The sequence below is a fragment of the Falco cherrug genome, chromosome 18 (assembly GCF_023634085.1).
Source record: "Falco cherrug isolate bFalChe1 chromosome 18, bFalChe1.pri, whole genome shotgun sequence".
In the NCBI taxonomy this organism is placed as follows: Eukaryota; Metazoa; Chordata; class Aves; order Falconiformes; family Falconidae; genus Falco; species Falco cherrug.
In genome coordinates, this window is record NC_073714.1 from 6,602,541 (window position 1) to 6,620,516 (window position 17,976).

At 42.0% G+C, this 17,976-nt stretch overlaps 1 protein-coding gene across 1 annotated transcript in view; it reads left to right on the forward strand.

The window, feature by feature from the left end:
* Nucleotides 1–17,976, forward strand: part of ANTXR1 (ANTXR cell adhesion molecule 1) — a 111,308-nt gene that overhangs the window by 17,071 nt on the left and 76,261 nt on the right. Inside the window, exons 7-10 of the mRNA XM_005438156.3 lie at nucleotides 1,143–1,211; nucleotides 3,315–3,395; nucleotides 10,574–10,634; nucleotides 14,265–14,363. Of these exons, the coding sequence (XP_005438213.2) occupies nucleotides 1,143–1,211; nucleotides 3,315–3,395; nucleotides 10,574–10,634; nucleotides 14,265–14,363 (310 nt within the window). The remainder of the gene's footprint in view (nucleotides 1–1,142; nucleotides 1,212–3,314; nucleotides 3,396–10,573; nucleotides 10,635–14,264; nucleotides 14,364–17,976) is intronic.

Consider the following 17,976-nt stretch of genomic DNA (forward strand, 5'->3'; position numbering starts at 1 on the left):
AAGATGACCTGAGCTTGGAAGATGGTATTGTTACATGAATTTGCTGTTGACAGATTTCTTTTTTCCTCTCAATCTGTCCAAAGTGCAGCTTTAAATCCAATAACAACAAAAAGAATGGTTTTGCAGAATAAAACCAGTATTGCTACAGCACAAACAAATGTCATGAATCAAGAGTTCCGGTCCTCACTGTTCATCTTTTCTTCTGAAACAAAAAATCCACAAGAAAAACAAGTTTGTTTTTAGAGGTGAAAGAACAAGTTGAGAGGTCAGGAGTGTTATATTTGTGTTGGTTTGGGGAGAAACAGCTAGTGAGCTAGTAGAACGGAGGTCCTGAACTCAGCTTTTATGCTGTGAGTTGCTTCGGTTGTTTGGGTTTAAGTTTCTCGGTATAGAACTGGAATGATGCTTTTCTTGTAAAGCACTTTGCTATTGAACAATTTGAACTGCTACAGTCTTCTGATATAGTCTGACTTGCTACCATCTTTTCTGGGCATAGGTTTTTGGTCAAGTCTTCCTGTTGTAATGAAATATGATTAAATGACTTCATTCTTACAGAGGCAACAGAATTTAATACAGTTGCTTTTTGAATAGTCAGTGCAACTACATCTGCATGTCAATGAAATAGCCTGGAAAAATCAAACCTGTGGATGTTCCCCTTTTATTAGTTGAGATGCTGTGTAAATAGTCGGAGCAGTACAGTTCTGTAGGAGATGGAATAAAATGTCTCTTCACCTATAGGTATCATGAGTCCAGGCACACGTCTGAAACAGAAAACAGAAAAATGTTTTAGGTTACTGTTATACTGGGATATGTCCTAAATGATGAAAAGAAAATGGATTTAGTCTGTCTTACATCTGTTGGACAGACAAATGTTAGGAAGATAGAGTAGCTGGGAAGGTGAGCTAATTAGGTTTAAAAAACCCACTAAATAACGGGATTTGCTTTACTAAACAAATAGCTACCCTAGTAGGAGATAAAACCTGTTTTTGCAGAATCAGTGAGGAAAGCTTTTAAAGCTTTTTTGCGGTAAGTCCCCCCATTGCTCGTTTTACAGAGAAAGACTACATTTATGATTAAGACTTTTCAGAAACCTGCATTCCATCACATTTGCATTCACGTCACTCTACCTTTCCTTGTTCCAGGCTAATCGGTCACGTGACCTGGGAGCAACAGTATATTGTGTTGGTGTGAAAGACTTCAATGAGACCCAGGTAAATGAGGCACTCGAGTTTACTGAGGTACTTGGCAAAGGCACACGTTGAACACAAGCACGTGCTCCTGAATCACTTTCTCAAGACTTCTCAAGTGGTCTTCCTCTCCTTGTGTTGACTGTCTAAAGTGACTGCCTGAGGTGTCTTGGTCTGGCTATTGGGTTTCAGCCCCTTTCTGTCTAAATATCCATATGTGGAGAACTGTTCCTCTGTCTGCATGCCACAGTGACTCTTGCTAATGGTGGACAAAAGCAGAGAAAAAGACACAGGAAGAGTAGCAAATCAGTCTGGCTTAAGCTGTAGGCAGAAGGAGGTTGTGGGAATTTATTTTTTTTTTTGCCATAAAATTCAAGTCTTGCCATATAATGTTTCAGTTTGTGTACAGCTTTTCTTTCACGGGAAAACTATGCCATAAAAAGCAACAGCTTTATTAGTGACAGTAATATTTTACAGTGTTTTCCCATTTGATAGTCTGACTTCTAAATTTATCACACGAATGTTAATATGTCCATGAATTAGATTTCACACCAAGTGTGACAGTTGACATTATATTTTTCTAACATGAGTGAAACACTTATACGGCCCCTAAGTGGAGTGCTGAAATAGTTATTGAGTAGAACTTTTTCAGGTTTTCAGCTTTCTAACAAAGCTTCAAACACTGATTCAAAAAGGAGTCAAAACAAACTTGGTTTAAGTAATCTGCTTGGAATCAAAACCAGAGACTAGTGTAATCCAGGGTAAGTTATAGAGAAAGCAAAGAGGGAACAAAAATGGCAAAGAGACTAGATGTGGAGTAGCAAACCTCAAAGACAGCTGCTACTTGAAGCCATTTAGATGCTGAAGAAATTAACTGGAATTGGATGACTGTGTCTGAATGCCAGAATGCACTGGGAGAAGGACTATGGGGAATGGGTTGAGGAAACTGTAAACATCCTGGTTTACAGAAGCTGCTGTACCTTGGCCAACAAGCAGTAAGTTGCTTTACTACCCTTCTTGGAGCAGGCAGGGGAAAGTTGCCTGGAGTATTTCTCTGGACACAAACCAGGAGGTTGGCAGTTTGGTGTTTTGCTTGAGAAGTGGGAGTTCTGAGTGACATGAGCTGGAAAGGTGGAGCCACTGGGGTTTAGGGAGGAATGTGTGGCTAGTCTGCTGCCTCCAATTTGCAGTGCTACAGGAAACGCCAAAGAGGCCTGCTGGGTTGATGTTACCTCTGCCATGGGAGAGAATTGCTATAACAAATGTTGGCCTTGCAGCAGTAAAACTTGATTCTGCTCCAGCAGATGCATGGAGAGCTCATTACTTCTGAATTGGGCCTATATTTTTGCCTTAACCCTTAGCATGCCATAGACAAGTGAACTTGCATGTAACTCTTTGCAGATGATTTCCTGGTTCCCCTTCTCTTACTACCACCTCATGAATGGCCCTTTTCCTTGTCATGTAGACTTCCAAATGCTCTTCTGCTACCTTTTTCCTTCCAGGCAGAAAATATCTCGTGTTAGCTCCCTGTTTCTTCTTCTTGGCTCTCTAATGCCTGAGACTAGGAAAAATAGTCAAACCTCTGTCCTGACAGGAAAGGTGAATCAGACCTATATCTCCAGATGGGGTATGACTTGCATTAATCTTCTCTATATGTGAAAATATGGAATAATTTTCCTTAGTTCCCTGGTTTAAATGATGTATGTGCTGAAATGTTTTGCTGCATTAGTGGTCTGTCATGATGCTGTGGCCTATTTTGGTTGGGGAGTTGCAGTGCTGGGTGATTTACAGTCATGTGGGAGACAGTTTTTGCAATAAAGATCATTAGGCTCTGGGCATCAGTGAAAGTCATGTTCTGCCCTGTCTTCAGAGTTAAGGGAAGCCTTTTCTGATTCCTGATATAGAGCTTTCTAAAATCAGTCAGGGTAAAGAGATACATTTTTCAGTACTTGACAAATGATAATGCACTAGCAATCCATATGGAGTACCTGGAGTATTTGTTGTTTGGTTTTTGGGCTTTTTTTACTTGCAAGTGGATGAATCTGGAGAAGTCTTAATTTTCTGCCTTCTGGCTAATTTATCTCATTCTTCGCATTTCTGTTTTATTTACCTTTACCACTCTGTCAGCTGGCTAGAATTGCCGACAGCAAAGATCATGTCTTTCCAGTGAATGACGGTTTTGAAGCCCTTCAGGGGATCATAGACTCTGTAAGTATTTTTAATCATGTGTTTGTATGTGTGCATGTTAGTCTGTGTTAACTTGTACAGTTGAAGGTTAGTTTTCCTGTGCTCCTAAATCACTTAAACATTTGGTCCAAAGAAACTGACCTTTGTACCGATATTGCTAGTTCAAGGTGGAGTTTATCAATAGGTCGCAATACAGGAAACTTTGAGCCCAAATATTATCTTTGTCTATCTTTATATATTCCCTCCTTGATGGAAAGTAACTGACTGAATGGACTAGGGACATGATGACATTTTATTAAATGGCTGCGACAGACAGGGACAGCAGAGATGTGTTGTGCACATTCTATATTAAGGATGAGGGCACTCTTTGATCCCTATCTTTCTGTTTGATTATCTTCCTTTCTGTCCTGATGGATGTGCTGCACTGCTCACCTGTTTAGACTGGGGGAAAGGATCCTACTATGTATGCCAAAATCTGCTTTCTTGCATTCGGCCTCCTGACAAATGGCCTGCTGTTTTCCTCTGCAGATCTAGGTTTCCTGATTTAGATTGATCAATTCCTGGCATTTTCTCTAGGGGTTGGGTGCAACATGTAAAAGCTGGCCTGTTCCTGGGGAGCTGGGATAAGAGCTAGTAGTTCAGCTGACAGAGGGAGTGACACGGATTGATGCCTGTCCTGTGCCTTTCATACAAGTCATGTAAATGGCTCCATGATCTTTACTGGCAAATAAGGGTGCCTCATGAGGCATCTCTATTTCTAGCTCTAAAACTTGGAGCAGCCTAGTACACTGTCACCTAGGATCAACACTTCCCTTGACTGAGCAGGAAAGGCAATATATGAGAGGATGTGTGTCCCGTTTTCATTTCAGTTGTAAAATGTGCAAGTATTTGCTAAGAAACAGTATGTTTTCAGGTAGTTTTAATTATTCTTCTGTTCTTTCTGCTTAGTTATATCTCGTAACTGTTCTAATTAGATTGCTTCCCATGGCTACAAAGAAGGATGGGAAATCCTTTTAAAAGCACGTTTTGTTCATTTTGAATAGGCTTTTTAGTTGATAAAACACAGGAGAAATATACAACTTGAAGCTGGGGAGGGTAGGATCACCAAGGCAGGGGGTCTCAGATTTCTCTGTTTAACAGTGGTTGCACACCATTCCAACCATGTAGTATGGAGCAAAACCGTTCCCTCAGCACAGGCTCTATTTTCCCTGGTGCTCTCACATGTAGATAGAGTACAATTCCTTGCTTATTGGTTTTCCTGGCACTGCCCAAGCGTGGGGCTACGGCCTCAATTCTCTTGGACAATCAGGTGTTGCACGTCATTTAAGAAAGCAACAAAACAAAACCCCCTAGTTTGCTTCCCAGCCCTGCATTCCCTTTGCAGCTGTTTTTAATGAATTCCAGCAGCAGTTCTGACTCCCTTTCCAGTTACGCTGAACACAGTGGGACGACTTCACCCTCCAGGAACCTAGTCAAGAACTGCTTCAGCTGACTGGTGGAAGGTTGACCAGCCCTAGAAGGAGGGTCACAAGCAAGTATAATTGTACAGCAATGAATCTGTGATCTGATCACCTGCGTTTGAGTGGGTTGATTGCAATAGGCTGGGTAGAAAGGAGGTGTGTAAAAGGAATGGCAAGAAGGACATCAATCACTCCATAGAATAACAAAGAATCTGTAGGTTTGTGTTCTAGCCAGAAAATAAGCTCCCTCATTCCTTCTTTTCTTAGCCTTGCAAAGCATCTCTGTGTTCCTCGAGCAAACAGAGCAGTTGTGTTCACAGGAAAGCATTTTAATGTTGAAAGGTCCATGAGATTTGGAAGCTTCTTTCAGTTCCTATGTAGGAATAAGTACAGCAAGGATGCTCAGCCATGTGTCGAGGCGATTGGTTAGGCTACTAGCTGATGGTTGGTATGTGATATAACAGGGGAAGAAAGGATAAAATGATGAGCCTAGGGGAGATTAGTGCTTGAAATCACTCTAGAGATGTGAAGACATGGGTTTATTCTGGTCTGCAGTGATTTGGTGTGAACTGCCCTGTATTCCTGTTGAGGCAGCCTGAGCCTTCCCTCCTCCCCTTGTCCTGAGGAGTAGCTCTCTTTCACCCCTCTGTGTGTACAGAGGCAGTAGACTTAGAAGTCCCTCTGGAATGAGGAAGAGCGTGGGAGCTGGGAGTGGCTGAGCTTGAATCTGGCCTCTAGGTCTGCTGAGCAAAGACTGTCAGGATGATTGGTCTGCAGATGTTTCAGTACACCTGCCTTTCCTTTTGTGTGGGAGCCAGCAAGTTTTGACTTAGCAGCTGCAGGGAGATCTGCTCAGTGCTTTCTGAGGAGGACTCTCTTCCCCTGAACACCACCAAGCTATTCAGGCTATGCCCTGGAGGCTGTGCTGAAATGAGCTGAAAATATAGTCCCATGCTGAAGTCATGCTTAAAAACACGATTCTTAAAGTGGGAGCTAAGGGTATACTGTGAACTGTAGGTTTTGGTCCTTTTGCTCCTGAGAGTTCCAATGTGACTTTTTTTAAAGCAAATCAATTCCTTTGCCTCCCTCATCGTGAAAAAGCCAATGCTAAAACTTCAGCTTCCTCCATGCTTAGTGGGGATTTTGAGTTTGTAATGAGGGAAGAATCTGGTAGAGAAACAGACATCTGATTGCTCTAAGCTGGGAAACAAATGGAGGGAACTGAATTAATTTATTAAACATGTCTTTGCTGTGAAAAAATTTCTGCAGATCATAACCTGTCAATTTAAAGCAAATGGAACAAGTCTTAGAAGGAAAACCTGAAACTCAACTTCATCTGCAGCTCGAGATGTCTTTGGTAGGAGTGCTGGAGGCAAAGAAACATGAAGCAACATGAAAATCAGGATGGGAGCCTGTCATTTCTTTGCTTTGAGTCTTTAAGAGAAACTGTCTGAAAGAGCAGTCGCTTGTAACAAGAGTACTCCTTGATCCTTGCTGTGTGTTAAGCAGTGGCACGGTAGCTTGGAGCTTATCTCAAATGGAGATGTAATCATGGGTCCCTTAGAAAGGATTCTCGACTGAGCTGCAGGAAGCCTCATGAAGCAGTTGTGATGTATAAGAAATGAAGTAGTAGGAACTAGTTTGTCTCCTATCTGTATAAATTGTGCAAATGATTCATCCTTTTAAAAAGTTTAATTTCCTGCATACTCCTTTTGGGCCACCTTGCAATGGTGTCCATCTACGCTCAATATTTTTCAGGTCTTGCCTCAGCTTTTAGAACTGATGTGACAGTTTAGTGTACTCCTTCACCCCAAGAAATTCTAGCTTGGAAATACACTGTCACTGAACATTTCTGTTACACAAATGTTTTCTGGGACGAACTGCAGTGCTGGATACGTGTAGCATGGTTACTTTTGTAAGAACATGAAGTGAGCATCTAATAGACAAAGAATGAGAAATGTGGTGACGCTTTTACGTACTCGTTCTGAGCTAGCTGTTCAAACTTTGCTTGCAAATAGGTAAACTGTATATTCCCTGTTGCAGGGAGAGGGGCTGAGACCCCGTGAATGGGAGAGACATGAGAGAAAGTTACTTCTTTTCCAAGACACGTCCTGTATGTGCAAAATCTGTAATGTACACAAAACGTCTAAGTCAGCTGTCTGTCTGAGTGTAAACCTCTAGTCTGAGCTGTACGCGTACACCGCCCAGGGTCAGCAAGCCGGGCTCTGTCAGCTTCTGCGGCCAGTAAGGACGGGTGGGAATCTCCAGTGGGCAATTCAGAGCTGGAGCTTCACACAGATATTCTGAATCTGTCTTCTGTCAGAGCCACGCTTTCTGTGTAGGCCAAAGAAAGTCAACAACTCCAGTCTCTATAGTCTTGTGTAGCTACCTTACTCATCTAAAGTAGAGGATGTGAACCCCCAGCCTCAATTGTATAAAAAGTAATGAGAAAAACAAAGTGTTTCTCATTACTTTTAGTGATATATGATCAGGCTTTCTCCTTTCTTCTCCCAAATGCATCTTTAAAAATGACTTAAATGTATTTATTTTACTTAGCTCATGCAGATATTATTGGACAGGAAGCACTTCATAAATAAATTACTGTTTTGTAATTGGCAACAGACTTAGCTATTTAGTAATTCAGCAGAGTCTGATAATGAGTATCTAGCCTCAGACTGTAGGTCATTCACACTAACACAGATTAGGCAGTAACCTTCTATTAAACTTCAGCATCCTGTTTGCTAATTAGCATTCCCAAATTTGTTGGAAAAAAAAATTATAACAAATATGCAGCTGCTGTGGTGAAGTAATCTGTCTGCATGCTTGTGGACCAGAATACCAAATGGAAGCTTCCAGCAGCTGCAGATTTTTTCTCCGCTTCTTCCCTTTGTTTCTGAAAGGGCCCGGGTGACCCGCAGGGCCTCTCCTGGCTCTTGGCCTTGAATGTGATGCCTGGCAGAAAGCTAAATTAGTCACAGGTAGTGCTAAATTCAGTACTGTCCTGACAGAGATAACTGTGACAAATGAAGCCATGGGTTGCATTTTTTATTTGGCATGTCAACAAATATTAACAAGAGATCCTCGCAGGAGCTTGCGTGAAGCTGGAGCATAATTGGAACCCTGTAGAGTACAACAGAAGACTGATTTGGAAATCTGAGCTTGGTCATTAAGCGTGTGCTGCTAAAGACAATGGGATGCTTCCTCACCAAGGGTGAGCACTTGCTTCAAATGCTTTTCTGCGTGGATGCCAAGGCAAGCTGCCTCGAAGCCTGCAGCTAGTTACCAAGTAAACCAGCACTGTTGTAGTCCTCCTTATGAAAATGAGGATGTGGGGTCAGCTCTCCATGTATGCTGGTGGAGCGGTTTATAGGCGCTCAGCTGGGAGATTGCATCACCACTCCTGCATGTTATTTTGCTTTCCTGGGGAGCCAGACAGCAGTGAATGAAGTGCACCTACAGCCCACACAAGGCTGTGCGGTCCTCAGGAAATAAGAGAACAGATTTGATGAAATCTTCTACAATGAACATGTTGAAATTCATTTTGAATGTATTTTTATAACGAAGAATAGACATAAATGAATTCTTTTGCAATAGTTACTGCTGCCTGATTTTCACTTTAAGTTGGGGGTGGGTGCTTGGAGCATTGGAAACTTCTTATTCTAAAGCAAAATAAATGTTGCGGTTGGCACTGTAAAAAGCCATTAAGGCCAGCTTTTTATAGTCACATAAATGGATTGGATTGGACTGGAAGGGAGGGAAGGGAGCTCTGCATCATCTAATTGAGACACCTGCTATTCCACCCTCCATCTGAGCTGGCTTACAGCGTGAATGTTTGCAAATGACTGAATAGAAGTCATGAATTTCAAACTTAATCATGTGAGATTTTACTTGTTTGGTTTTTTTTTTAATGAAAGTATTGTATTTTTCATGTATTTGTTCTCAGTCTTGTTTGCCTACTTCTCTTTCACTTTATTGCTGAAAGGCAATAATAAGAAGAAATATATATTAAGATGTTTGGGGAAGCTGAGGGAGCGGGGAACAGAATCTAAGGGGGTATTTGGAAAAATGTGGAAAGATTCCATTTTTCAGTGGAGAGGAAAAATACTTGGCAAAAAAAAATATCAACTCTTACTTGTGCTCATTAGCTCCAGCAGTCAATTTAAGAGGAAAAATACTGTATTTTTCAGAGAAGCAGAACCTGGAATGAGTAAGGGGGCAGGTACTAGAGGACTGACAGGAGATGGATGGATAGCTACAGATGGATACATTGGAAGAGTGTTTCTTACAGTCCTCTCTATTTTTTGTGTGTCTTCTTTCTTCTGCCTTTCAAATTCTTCTAGTGCTTTTCAGTTCTGTTCTCAGCTGTTGACTTTCTCTTTTTTCTTTTTTTTTTTTTTTCTTTGACTTTACAGTTCCTGTATGACCTTATTCCTGCAAATCTTTCTCCTCACTTGTCAGGCTGCCAGCAGCTCAGACAGTCCTGGTTCCTTCACTCCCTTGGTGCTCTTTCAGGCTCTACCAGCCCTGCTTCTAAGTAACTTGAACTTTTGTTTTAAAGTTTTTAAGAAAGAAATTGTGGCTCTGTCTGTACCTTTTGTGATTAGGTATTTGAGGCAGAGGACCCTGATTGTGGAGAAAAAACAGATTATCTTTTTCTTACAGAATTTATTGTATTGGTTGCTGTTCTTTCCTTACAGATGTTTCAATTTAAAGTTGGGAAAATAATTTTCATGTTGGATTTGAGTCATGATGCTTGGCTGACATTTACTTGCCTCTTGGAGCTGACCTAAATTTTGATCAGTATTAGCTCGTCTAGGGGCTGCTCAGCCCAGTGCTGAACACCCACAGCTCTCGGTTGCTGCCGCTGTTCTCACAGGGGCTTACGGATACTGTCACAAGTTTGCTGACTGTATGCAGTGAAGAATTAGAGTTGGTCTTCAGGGCAGTTGAAAGGCTGCTGCATGCAAACAACAGCTTGAGCAATTTTAACACCATATGGGAATAAACAATGTCCAGCTCTAGCATGGTCCTCGTGCCTTGCAAGCAGGCTGCCGAGCCTGATGCTGAAGCATTTGTGTAAGTCGCTGTCTACACATAAAGCGGTTAAAGGCAGTGTCAACCCTTATGAAGACATTCTGCTTAATTTAATTTGGGTTTAAGTAAAGAACAATTACCTATACATCTTGATTTGAAATCACAGTGCAACTTAGAGGATGCACTCAGGTGTGCTCTCATAGATCAGATGAAAAAGTAAGGAGTTTGAACCCCTATGCTAAGACTTGAGAAGTGATTATGTAGATTTTCCTAGGATGTTTTAATGTGGAGGTAAACAGCTTGGCTTAAACTTGTGCTGTTTTGTTTTGAGTTTTAGGCTCCAGAATAATTTTGGAGAAGGAGGTGAGGCTGCAAAGGGAGGGCAATGGCATTGCCTCACTAACCCTTCAGAGTGCGCCTTAGTGGTTACAGATCCTAATCTACATCCTAACTTGTACCATGGACAAAGCAAGCTTGTACTGACATAGCAGAGAGGTGGCTTCCATTGCCTCCCTCTGCAGAAATAGCTTGCTGTGGAAGAGCAGTGACACCTGGTTAAGATGGCGTAATTGTGACGTGAATGCAAAGTGCAACGTTAAGTTAAGCGTTTACGTGAGAATAAATGCATTCTCTCTTATACTTTCAGATTTGTGTTTCTATAGGAACAAGTCTGAGATACTTCATGACATTTGGTCTGTCTTTTAGATTTTGAAGAAATCCTGTATAGAAATTTTGGCGGCAGAGCCTTCCAGTATATGTGCAGGGGGTAAGTATAAATGTAGGCTCTAGTTGTTCGTGTTGCCTAAAATACATCTTTCTGTCCATCTCTAATTGCTGGAGAGTGCAAAGGGAACCAATTAACTGGAGCTAAATCCTTTGCTTTTTTTGGTGAATTTCTTTTTCATCTCACAGTAGCTTGCACGTTTCCCACTTCTGCCTAATGATGTCAAATGGGATTTTCTTACAGAAAAAGCTTGAGTTTGACAGTTCTGCTTAACTGTTGCACTCAAACCAGTCTGTCTTTCTCGGACTGTGCCAAAATTGAAGTAGATATGCTGCAAGAATACAAACCAAATCAGGAAATAAGACTTTGTGACTAGATTTAGAGTTTTGCAAATTCATCACCTCTGAAGACTGCTGAAGGAAGTACTTCTTAAGAAACGAGCAAGGAAGTCAAAAGAGCACACTTTGATCTAAAGGCTTCTAAGAGCCTTTGAACATTTCTTAGGCATTTAGTATTGACACAGTGACTGGGACTAGAATTTAAACCTCATTCAGCTGACCTGTGTAAACTGTAGTGCGCCCCCTCTTTGTGTGCTTGTTCTAATATGATTGTGTCACCTACACTGTGGCTTTAAAGTCCTGGCAAGCATTTCTGCATTCAGCAGAACTCAGTCTTTGTTGAAGAAAACTTCAAAAAAGTCTTTTTTGAAGAAAACCATTTTAGCCTCTTCCATCTGCTTCCTGTGAATTCTTCACATTTTATGAAGTGTATCCTAACTGTTAGTTGCATGTGTAACAACTCATAAAGTAGAGAGGTTGGGAGCAAAGCTGAGGTTTGTAGAGAAGGATGAGTCCGTGACAAGTCCTGCATCTTCCTTTTTCTTAAATTGGTAGTCCAAATAGGAAAACTAATTATCATTACTTCTTTGTTTTCACTTCTAAAGCAGCTGCTTTAATCATCCTTCCTGCATCTCCTGTTCCTGGAGCAACTGCCTGTATGCCTAAACATATATAGGCAGTCACCCTTTCCGAGCAGCAGGAAGACACCAGGCCAAATGCCCAATAAGAACCAGGCCTCAGTTTTGCATTCCATGCATGCCACTTACAGTAGTTCTGTTTTCTGAAGCCAGGATGGTATCATTGACATGAATTATAGTACTTAGTGATCTGTTTTTCATTTTTGCTGGCCAATTAAACAGTTCCTCTCTTTAAAAAGGCTCCAAAACAGGGCTCTTTCTACCTTAGCATGGTGGATGGTTGTTGTCATGGGTCTCTGATATAGTGAGCGATGTTCCGTAAATGTTTGGGAAAGGAAATGAAATTTTATGAAGATCCAGAGCCACTTTACAAACTTAAAGATTTTTAAAAAATGTATTTACATAGTTATACAAGTGATAAACAATGATACTTATGTAATGTTGTAAGCCAGAAGATGACTTATAACCATCATTCATAACTATCTTTAACACTTTCTAATATGCTTGGCAGTTGCTTATTCATCTTATCACTCCCATTCATTGTGTCTTAATGAGAATGTGGGAGTAACGTACAGCTGTATCCAGCAGAGCCAGCTGAAAGAAATGCAGAGGGGTTTTATATAAACTGTTCATACTGGAATTTGGCCAGTACTTCACAGGAGGAGGAGAAACTTTAAACTTGAAAAATGCCAACAGTTACTTAGAAGCTCAATTCAAGGCCCCATCTCTGAGTCTGGGCAAATAGTCCATTGCTCTCAAACTGCAGCTAACTTAATCGCTTAGGACTTTGAGACTAATGCAAGTGCCATTGAATATGAAAGCTATGTACATTTGTGTCTTTTTTAAACAATTTTTTGCAGGTATAGCTCTGATGCCTCATGTTTTCTTGTTCCTGTGCACATCCTTGAAGAGTGATGGTGCCATTTTTTTTTTGTGGTTTTGGTTTGGGTTTTTTTGTTTTTTTGTTTGGAAGGAGAGAACATGAGGGCTCCGTGTTCCCTGAGGCCACTCTTGCACTGCAGAGTGCTCCCAGACACTTGAGTCATGAATTTCAGCAGCAACACATAATTCTGAAATGTCAGTTTTTTGATGATCTGGTTTTGCATCAGTACCGACATGCAGGGTGCATACTGTATCTGGTCATTTCAGTCTCAAGCAGAGACAGGATCCCCGTGGTTAATCTGACATCATTGATATACTGTTCTTTGACTGTACTTGAACTCTCATTCCCCAGCAGTTGAGACTTCTGTGATTTCTCTTAAGTATTCATCAGCCCCCACGCTCCAGAACAGAGCTCTTCTCCCCTGTTCTTCCCAAATGCTCTTGGACAACACATAACGGGCCTGCAAGGCAGCTTCCCTGGCTAGATGTGGTGGGATGATTTGCAACTTGGCTGTAAACAAGTGGGACCTGGAAGAGAGCCCAGATTCCAGAGCAAATCTGCTTTTTTTTTTGACAAGTACAGTGTATGAGTCCTTAAGGGAGATGAAAGATGGGGACTGTAAAATGCAAAGGGAAAGATTTGAATCTGCAAAAACTAGGTTCCTTGTTTCTCCTGGGAATTTTAAAACCAGGGTGGTGTTTCTGAAGCACTGTAATTAGTCCTGTGTTGTCTTGGACGGTGAAATATTTTGTGTCCAAACCACATTCACCAGTGAAATATCAGTGGGGATTATCTGAGTGCCTCTCCTAGATAGTAACAGGAATTGTGGGGGCTGTTTCCTTCGCATGGGGAACTGCAGAGTTTGAGTCCCTATGTCTGCTGCCAGAACTTTTCTGGGACTATGGCCCTGTTTCAAAATCTGAAAGTCTGGAAATGGTGCTTGCCTTGCAAGGCAGTCTTAATGCTGGTGGCTGCAGGAAGTTCATAAACCTTTCCCAGTACTAGGCTCAAGTAGCTGGAGCAGCAAGGGATGGTAGACAGTGGTCCAAAAGACTTGGGAGGATATGATCTCATTGCTCAGCCCTGCTTGCTCAAAAAAAATGACTGCTCACTTCAGCGCTCAGGTGTAAGTGACTGTTCTTGAAGCTTTCTGCTTGCACTGCAGCTTGTGGTGACCTTGTAGAGTTATCTGGAAAAATAGCAGCAAGGAAGACTTGGGGAAATGCCCACCAACTTTGAGATCATAGCCTTTGTCCAGAGACTGGAAAGCTGGTCGGTTGATGAAATTCCCTGTCACTGTATGCACATAAGTCCAGTCAAAGACTCATGGTCATTGTACAGGCTAGTAGGGCAGGGTGTGACACAACTCGTGGCAACTGATACAATTTTGCAGTTACCTGCACTTGGGAAAGTAGCACTTGAACTTCTCCAAGTTATCTGTCACTGAAAGAATTTTTTTTTTCCTTTCCGTGGAAAGATAACCTTTGCCTTTCTTCACCCAAAACTTTCTGCCATTTAAAATGTCAAGCTGGGGAGGGGAAAGCTCAGTGTGTCTGAAGCTTAATGTTTGCACTGCAGGTCAGTTATAAAATGTTTCTGTTGCGTATTATTTACTATTTCTAAAAACTCAAATTGAAATTGGGTAGAGATGGAATGGAAGTCCAATTACTAACAATTTTTAAACTTAAAAATTGTTAAACTGCAAATCTTAGCTCAAGGATTTCAAGTGAAAACTTTTGGCATATGTGCCTTGTCTAAATGACCGTTCTTTGCCTTGCTATGTATCAATGATCTACTGTTTCTTTTGCTACAGAGTCGTTTCAGGTTGTCGTGAGAGGAAATGGATTTCGACATGCCCGTAATGTTGACAGAGTGCTCTGCAGTTTCAGGATCAATGACACGGTTACTCTCAGTAAGCTGCTTTGATATATTTTTTTTTTCTGATTCTGCACTGACAGACTTCTGCTTGCAAAAGATTTTGGATCTTCAAATACGTTGACTGTGAAGGTAATAATAATTATGGGATGAGGAACTATTAATTTGCAGAATGGAGAAGAGGTGATTTTTCTAGAGGAAAGCTGCTGCTGGTATTGTATACTGCGACTCTGACAGCAAGTATGTGATAAGCTTGAGCAGCAGAGAGGACAAAATATAGAAGACAAGGAACTTGCCTGTAAAGAGTATTTATATGTGTCTTGCTGGGTTAAGTATGTAGTGATATGAGTTCTGTTTCTCTCCTTACCTATATTTTGTGGTACTTAGCAGGCCTGGTCATGCATCTTAAATAAACACAATTGTTGGAAGCTGTGTTGGAGCAGTGGCGAAGGTATAGCTGTGCTTCTGTGGGTGCAGCTTGGAAAGATTTTTCCTCTACAGAGTCCACCCAGCAGAAGAACAAAAGTTAGAGAAGCAAATTGGACCCTGAGTGTCTGGCCTTTTTGTGAAGTGTACTGACAGCTGGAAGGCCTAATGATCCTCTTGTTCTCATCTGGCATGCCTGCAAACCCACATAGGAAACCAGATAGCGTAACTCATAGCTAACACCACCAGTAACAGTAGAATTCATCTTTTCTAACATGGAATCAATTTGGAAGCTGCCTGATGGTTTTGGAGGCAGTCCTGACCCTTTTGAGTAAAACCTAAATGCATTAATTAGTTTCTTACATGTGGAAGTCTAATGGCTTGATGTTGGATTTGCTCGTGCTTTGAGCATCTGTGTAATTTGCTCTTTGGAGCAGGGGAAGAGTTTGCTAAGGCTGTTTGCCATGTTGGGAATGCCACTGAGCATTCAGTGCAGGTATAGGACAGTGAGTGTATGTAATTTATCCTAAAGGGCTTTTGTACTGTTATGCTGGCTGCCTCTGTAGTAGGCAGGTTCTGGAATTGCTATCTCTTGTGTCACTAAGCAGAAAGCTTGGCTGGCTGTGGTTCGTATTTGCTTAAGCAGTTATGGTGAGTGCTGAGGACATGAAGATCAGGAGCTGGAGGGCTCAGTGTCCAGGGAGGAGCAAGTGGCATTGGAGGGGGGGAGGAGGGAAGGAGAGGGATCTGGGCTGGGTAAAAAAGCACTGGTGTGGGAGGGATATGGTGAATTAACTGTTTTGGAGGCACCTCCATGCAGCCCAGATCTAAGTGCTGGAGATGTGTGAGCAAGTGAAGGGTGGCTTTCAAACAAAGAACAGCAGAAGCAGCCACAGATTCACTTATTTTCTTTCTAAGCCCCATAAAATCGGAACCAAACCTGACGTGTGGCCGGAACTCCTTAAATCTGGATCATGGCTGTATTTAGATGTTGAACCATGTTCGGTTTCTCCCCAGAGCTCAGATCCAAAGTTTTGTTTGGATCCTATGTGTTATAAAGTCACCCATAGTTCTCCAGAGCTAGGTAGGAAACCTTCCCTTCTCTCTCCACCTGGAAGGTTCCAATGGAAATGAAATTGCTGTTCAAATATTTACAAGTTTTCTTTTCATCAAAAGTCTGAAACCATGTGGTACAAACCCATAAGCCTCTGGGTTTGGCTGCTGGAAGCCGACAGTTTGTAGCATCCTTAGTTTGCATGTCTGCTGTCTTTTTTTCAATTAAAACATGAATATCCTGTATTAAACATAACATTTGGGTGAAAACTTCCACTTTGTGGAGGAGCTACTTTCAGTTAAGGAGAAGCATTAGTGGAGAATTTTTCAAGCAGTCATATTTTATGCCAAGAAATGCATGGATGTGTATAATGGAAGTTCTAGGAGTTACAAGACCACGGCTCAGCATGACAGAAGACCGTAAAGCTGCAAGATTTAGGGGTGCCCACGTCACCCTGCTGTAGCTTGGCCTGGCCTTGTTTTAAGCCCTGAACTTCCCTTAGGCCAGATTTCCCTTTGAGAGACCTGAGCTGTTGATGATTTCTAACGGAAGATGGCTTGGGTCAGTGTGTGCACCGTTTCAGATCCACCAAGGGCCAGATTTGCAGCCTGTGTAGGGCGGGGATAAGAGCTAGGTTTGGTCCTTCCTTAGTGGAAGGACATCATTACTCTACTTCCCCAAACTCCTTTCCATTTCTTCTATAAATAGCTTTCAAGAGCTGCAGCACAAAGGTCTTTGAGAGTAAGTTCTGAAAGCCTGAAAAACTTGGATCTTGGGCTTAATTTGAACGTTTTTTTGAGGAGCTTTAAAATAATCTGTGTCTTTAAGAGAAAAAAACATTGGAAGGTGTATATGAATGGAGTAAACTCTGCTACCCCGGGTTTACAAATGGGGGAACTGAAGTTACAGTACTGAAAGTAGCTGCTCCAAGTGAGCTAATCGCAGGCAAGCGGGCGGATGTCCTGACACCCAGCCTAGCGCTCTTCCTATACTGGTTTGTGGGGCCTCTTCAGAAGCTAGAGATTTGGTGCAGGTCTTCTTTCTGGATTGCCTGTTCTTCATTTATTTCTGCCTTCATATCCGTCGAACAACTGCCCTTCTTATGGCCCCCTTTACACTGTGAATCCAGGACTCTGAGCCTGAATGGAAGGTGAAACAGCTACTGTTCCTGCCAGCAGCTTTGTGAGTTATGGAAGTGATACTAATGCTATCCTTTTCTCTCTTAGGTAAAGTCTTTTCAGCACTTGACTTGCTTTCCCTCCAGAGAAGACTACTCGCTCCCTTGTCATTAGCTTGAAAGTTACCTCTCTTACCTGAGGCTAGCTGTGACCTGCCAGTTGCATCCCAGTTGATTCTCAACTCAGCTTCCTAGGAGCTGGCTGGCTCTGGAGCAAGGCATTCATTCCTGGAAACATCCTAAAGTCCTCACAGAGCTAAGAATGTCATCCATCAACTTTCCACTATTCAGTGTCCTGTCTGTGGAGACACAGAAACATCCAGTGTTGCCAATGGGAGGAACTGTTTGCGAGGGTTACCTCACTCCCAGACACTGTGACCTGGTGTTGGTGGGGTGAGGAGAACAACTCCTTCTCTTCTTGTGCGCTGACTGCTTGTCTAGCTGAGTAATTTATTACGGTGTCTGTCATCATAATTTCATAGTAGCTTTCAGGAAAGATCAGTTTATCTTAGTGCAACCCATGGACTTTAATTTGAAGCTGTCTTCCTGTGTCCACAAAATGACTGTGGAAAATGAGGAGATGAGCCAAATATGTTTCCTGCCCCCCTGACCTGATGCATTCATTGTGTCCTGAATTGATGCATAGGTGAAAAGTGAGCTCATTCTCCTTGGCACTGCACCAAGACTTCTCAGTTCGTTTTGCACTAGTCTGTCTGATGCAGTGACCTGCAAGCAGAGAGGCTGCAAACAGTTTCTGAGCTCAAACCATTTCCTCACTGAGGGAACTCAACAGTTGCTCATCAGTGTTCTCAACCCCCAGTCTCTCCTGGTGGGAACTGGCACAGCTCTGTTAAGTTGCTTTATGTGAGAACGTATCTCAGTGTTTCGCTTTACTGGAGCCTGCAGCTCCAGCCTGCATTCTCAGTGTGCCTTTGGCACTTAAATGCGAACAGCTTACTGTAAGAGTTAAATAAATTAGAATTTTATGGAAAC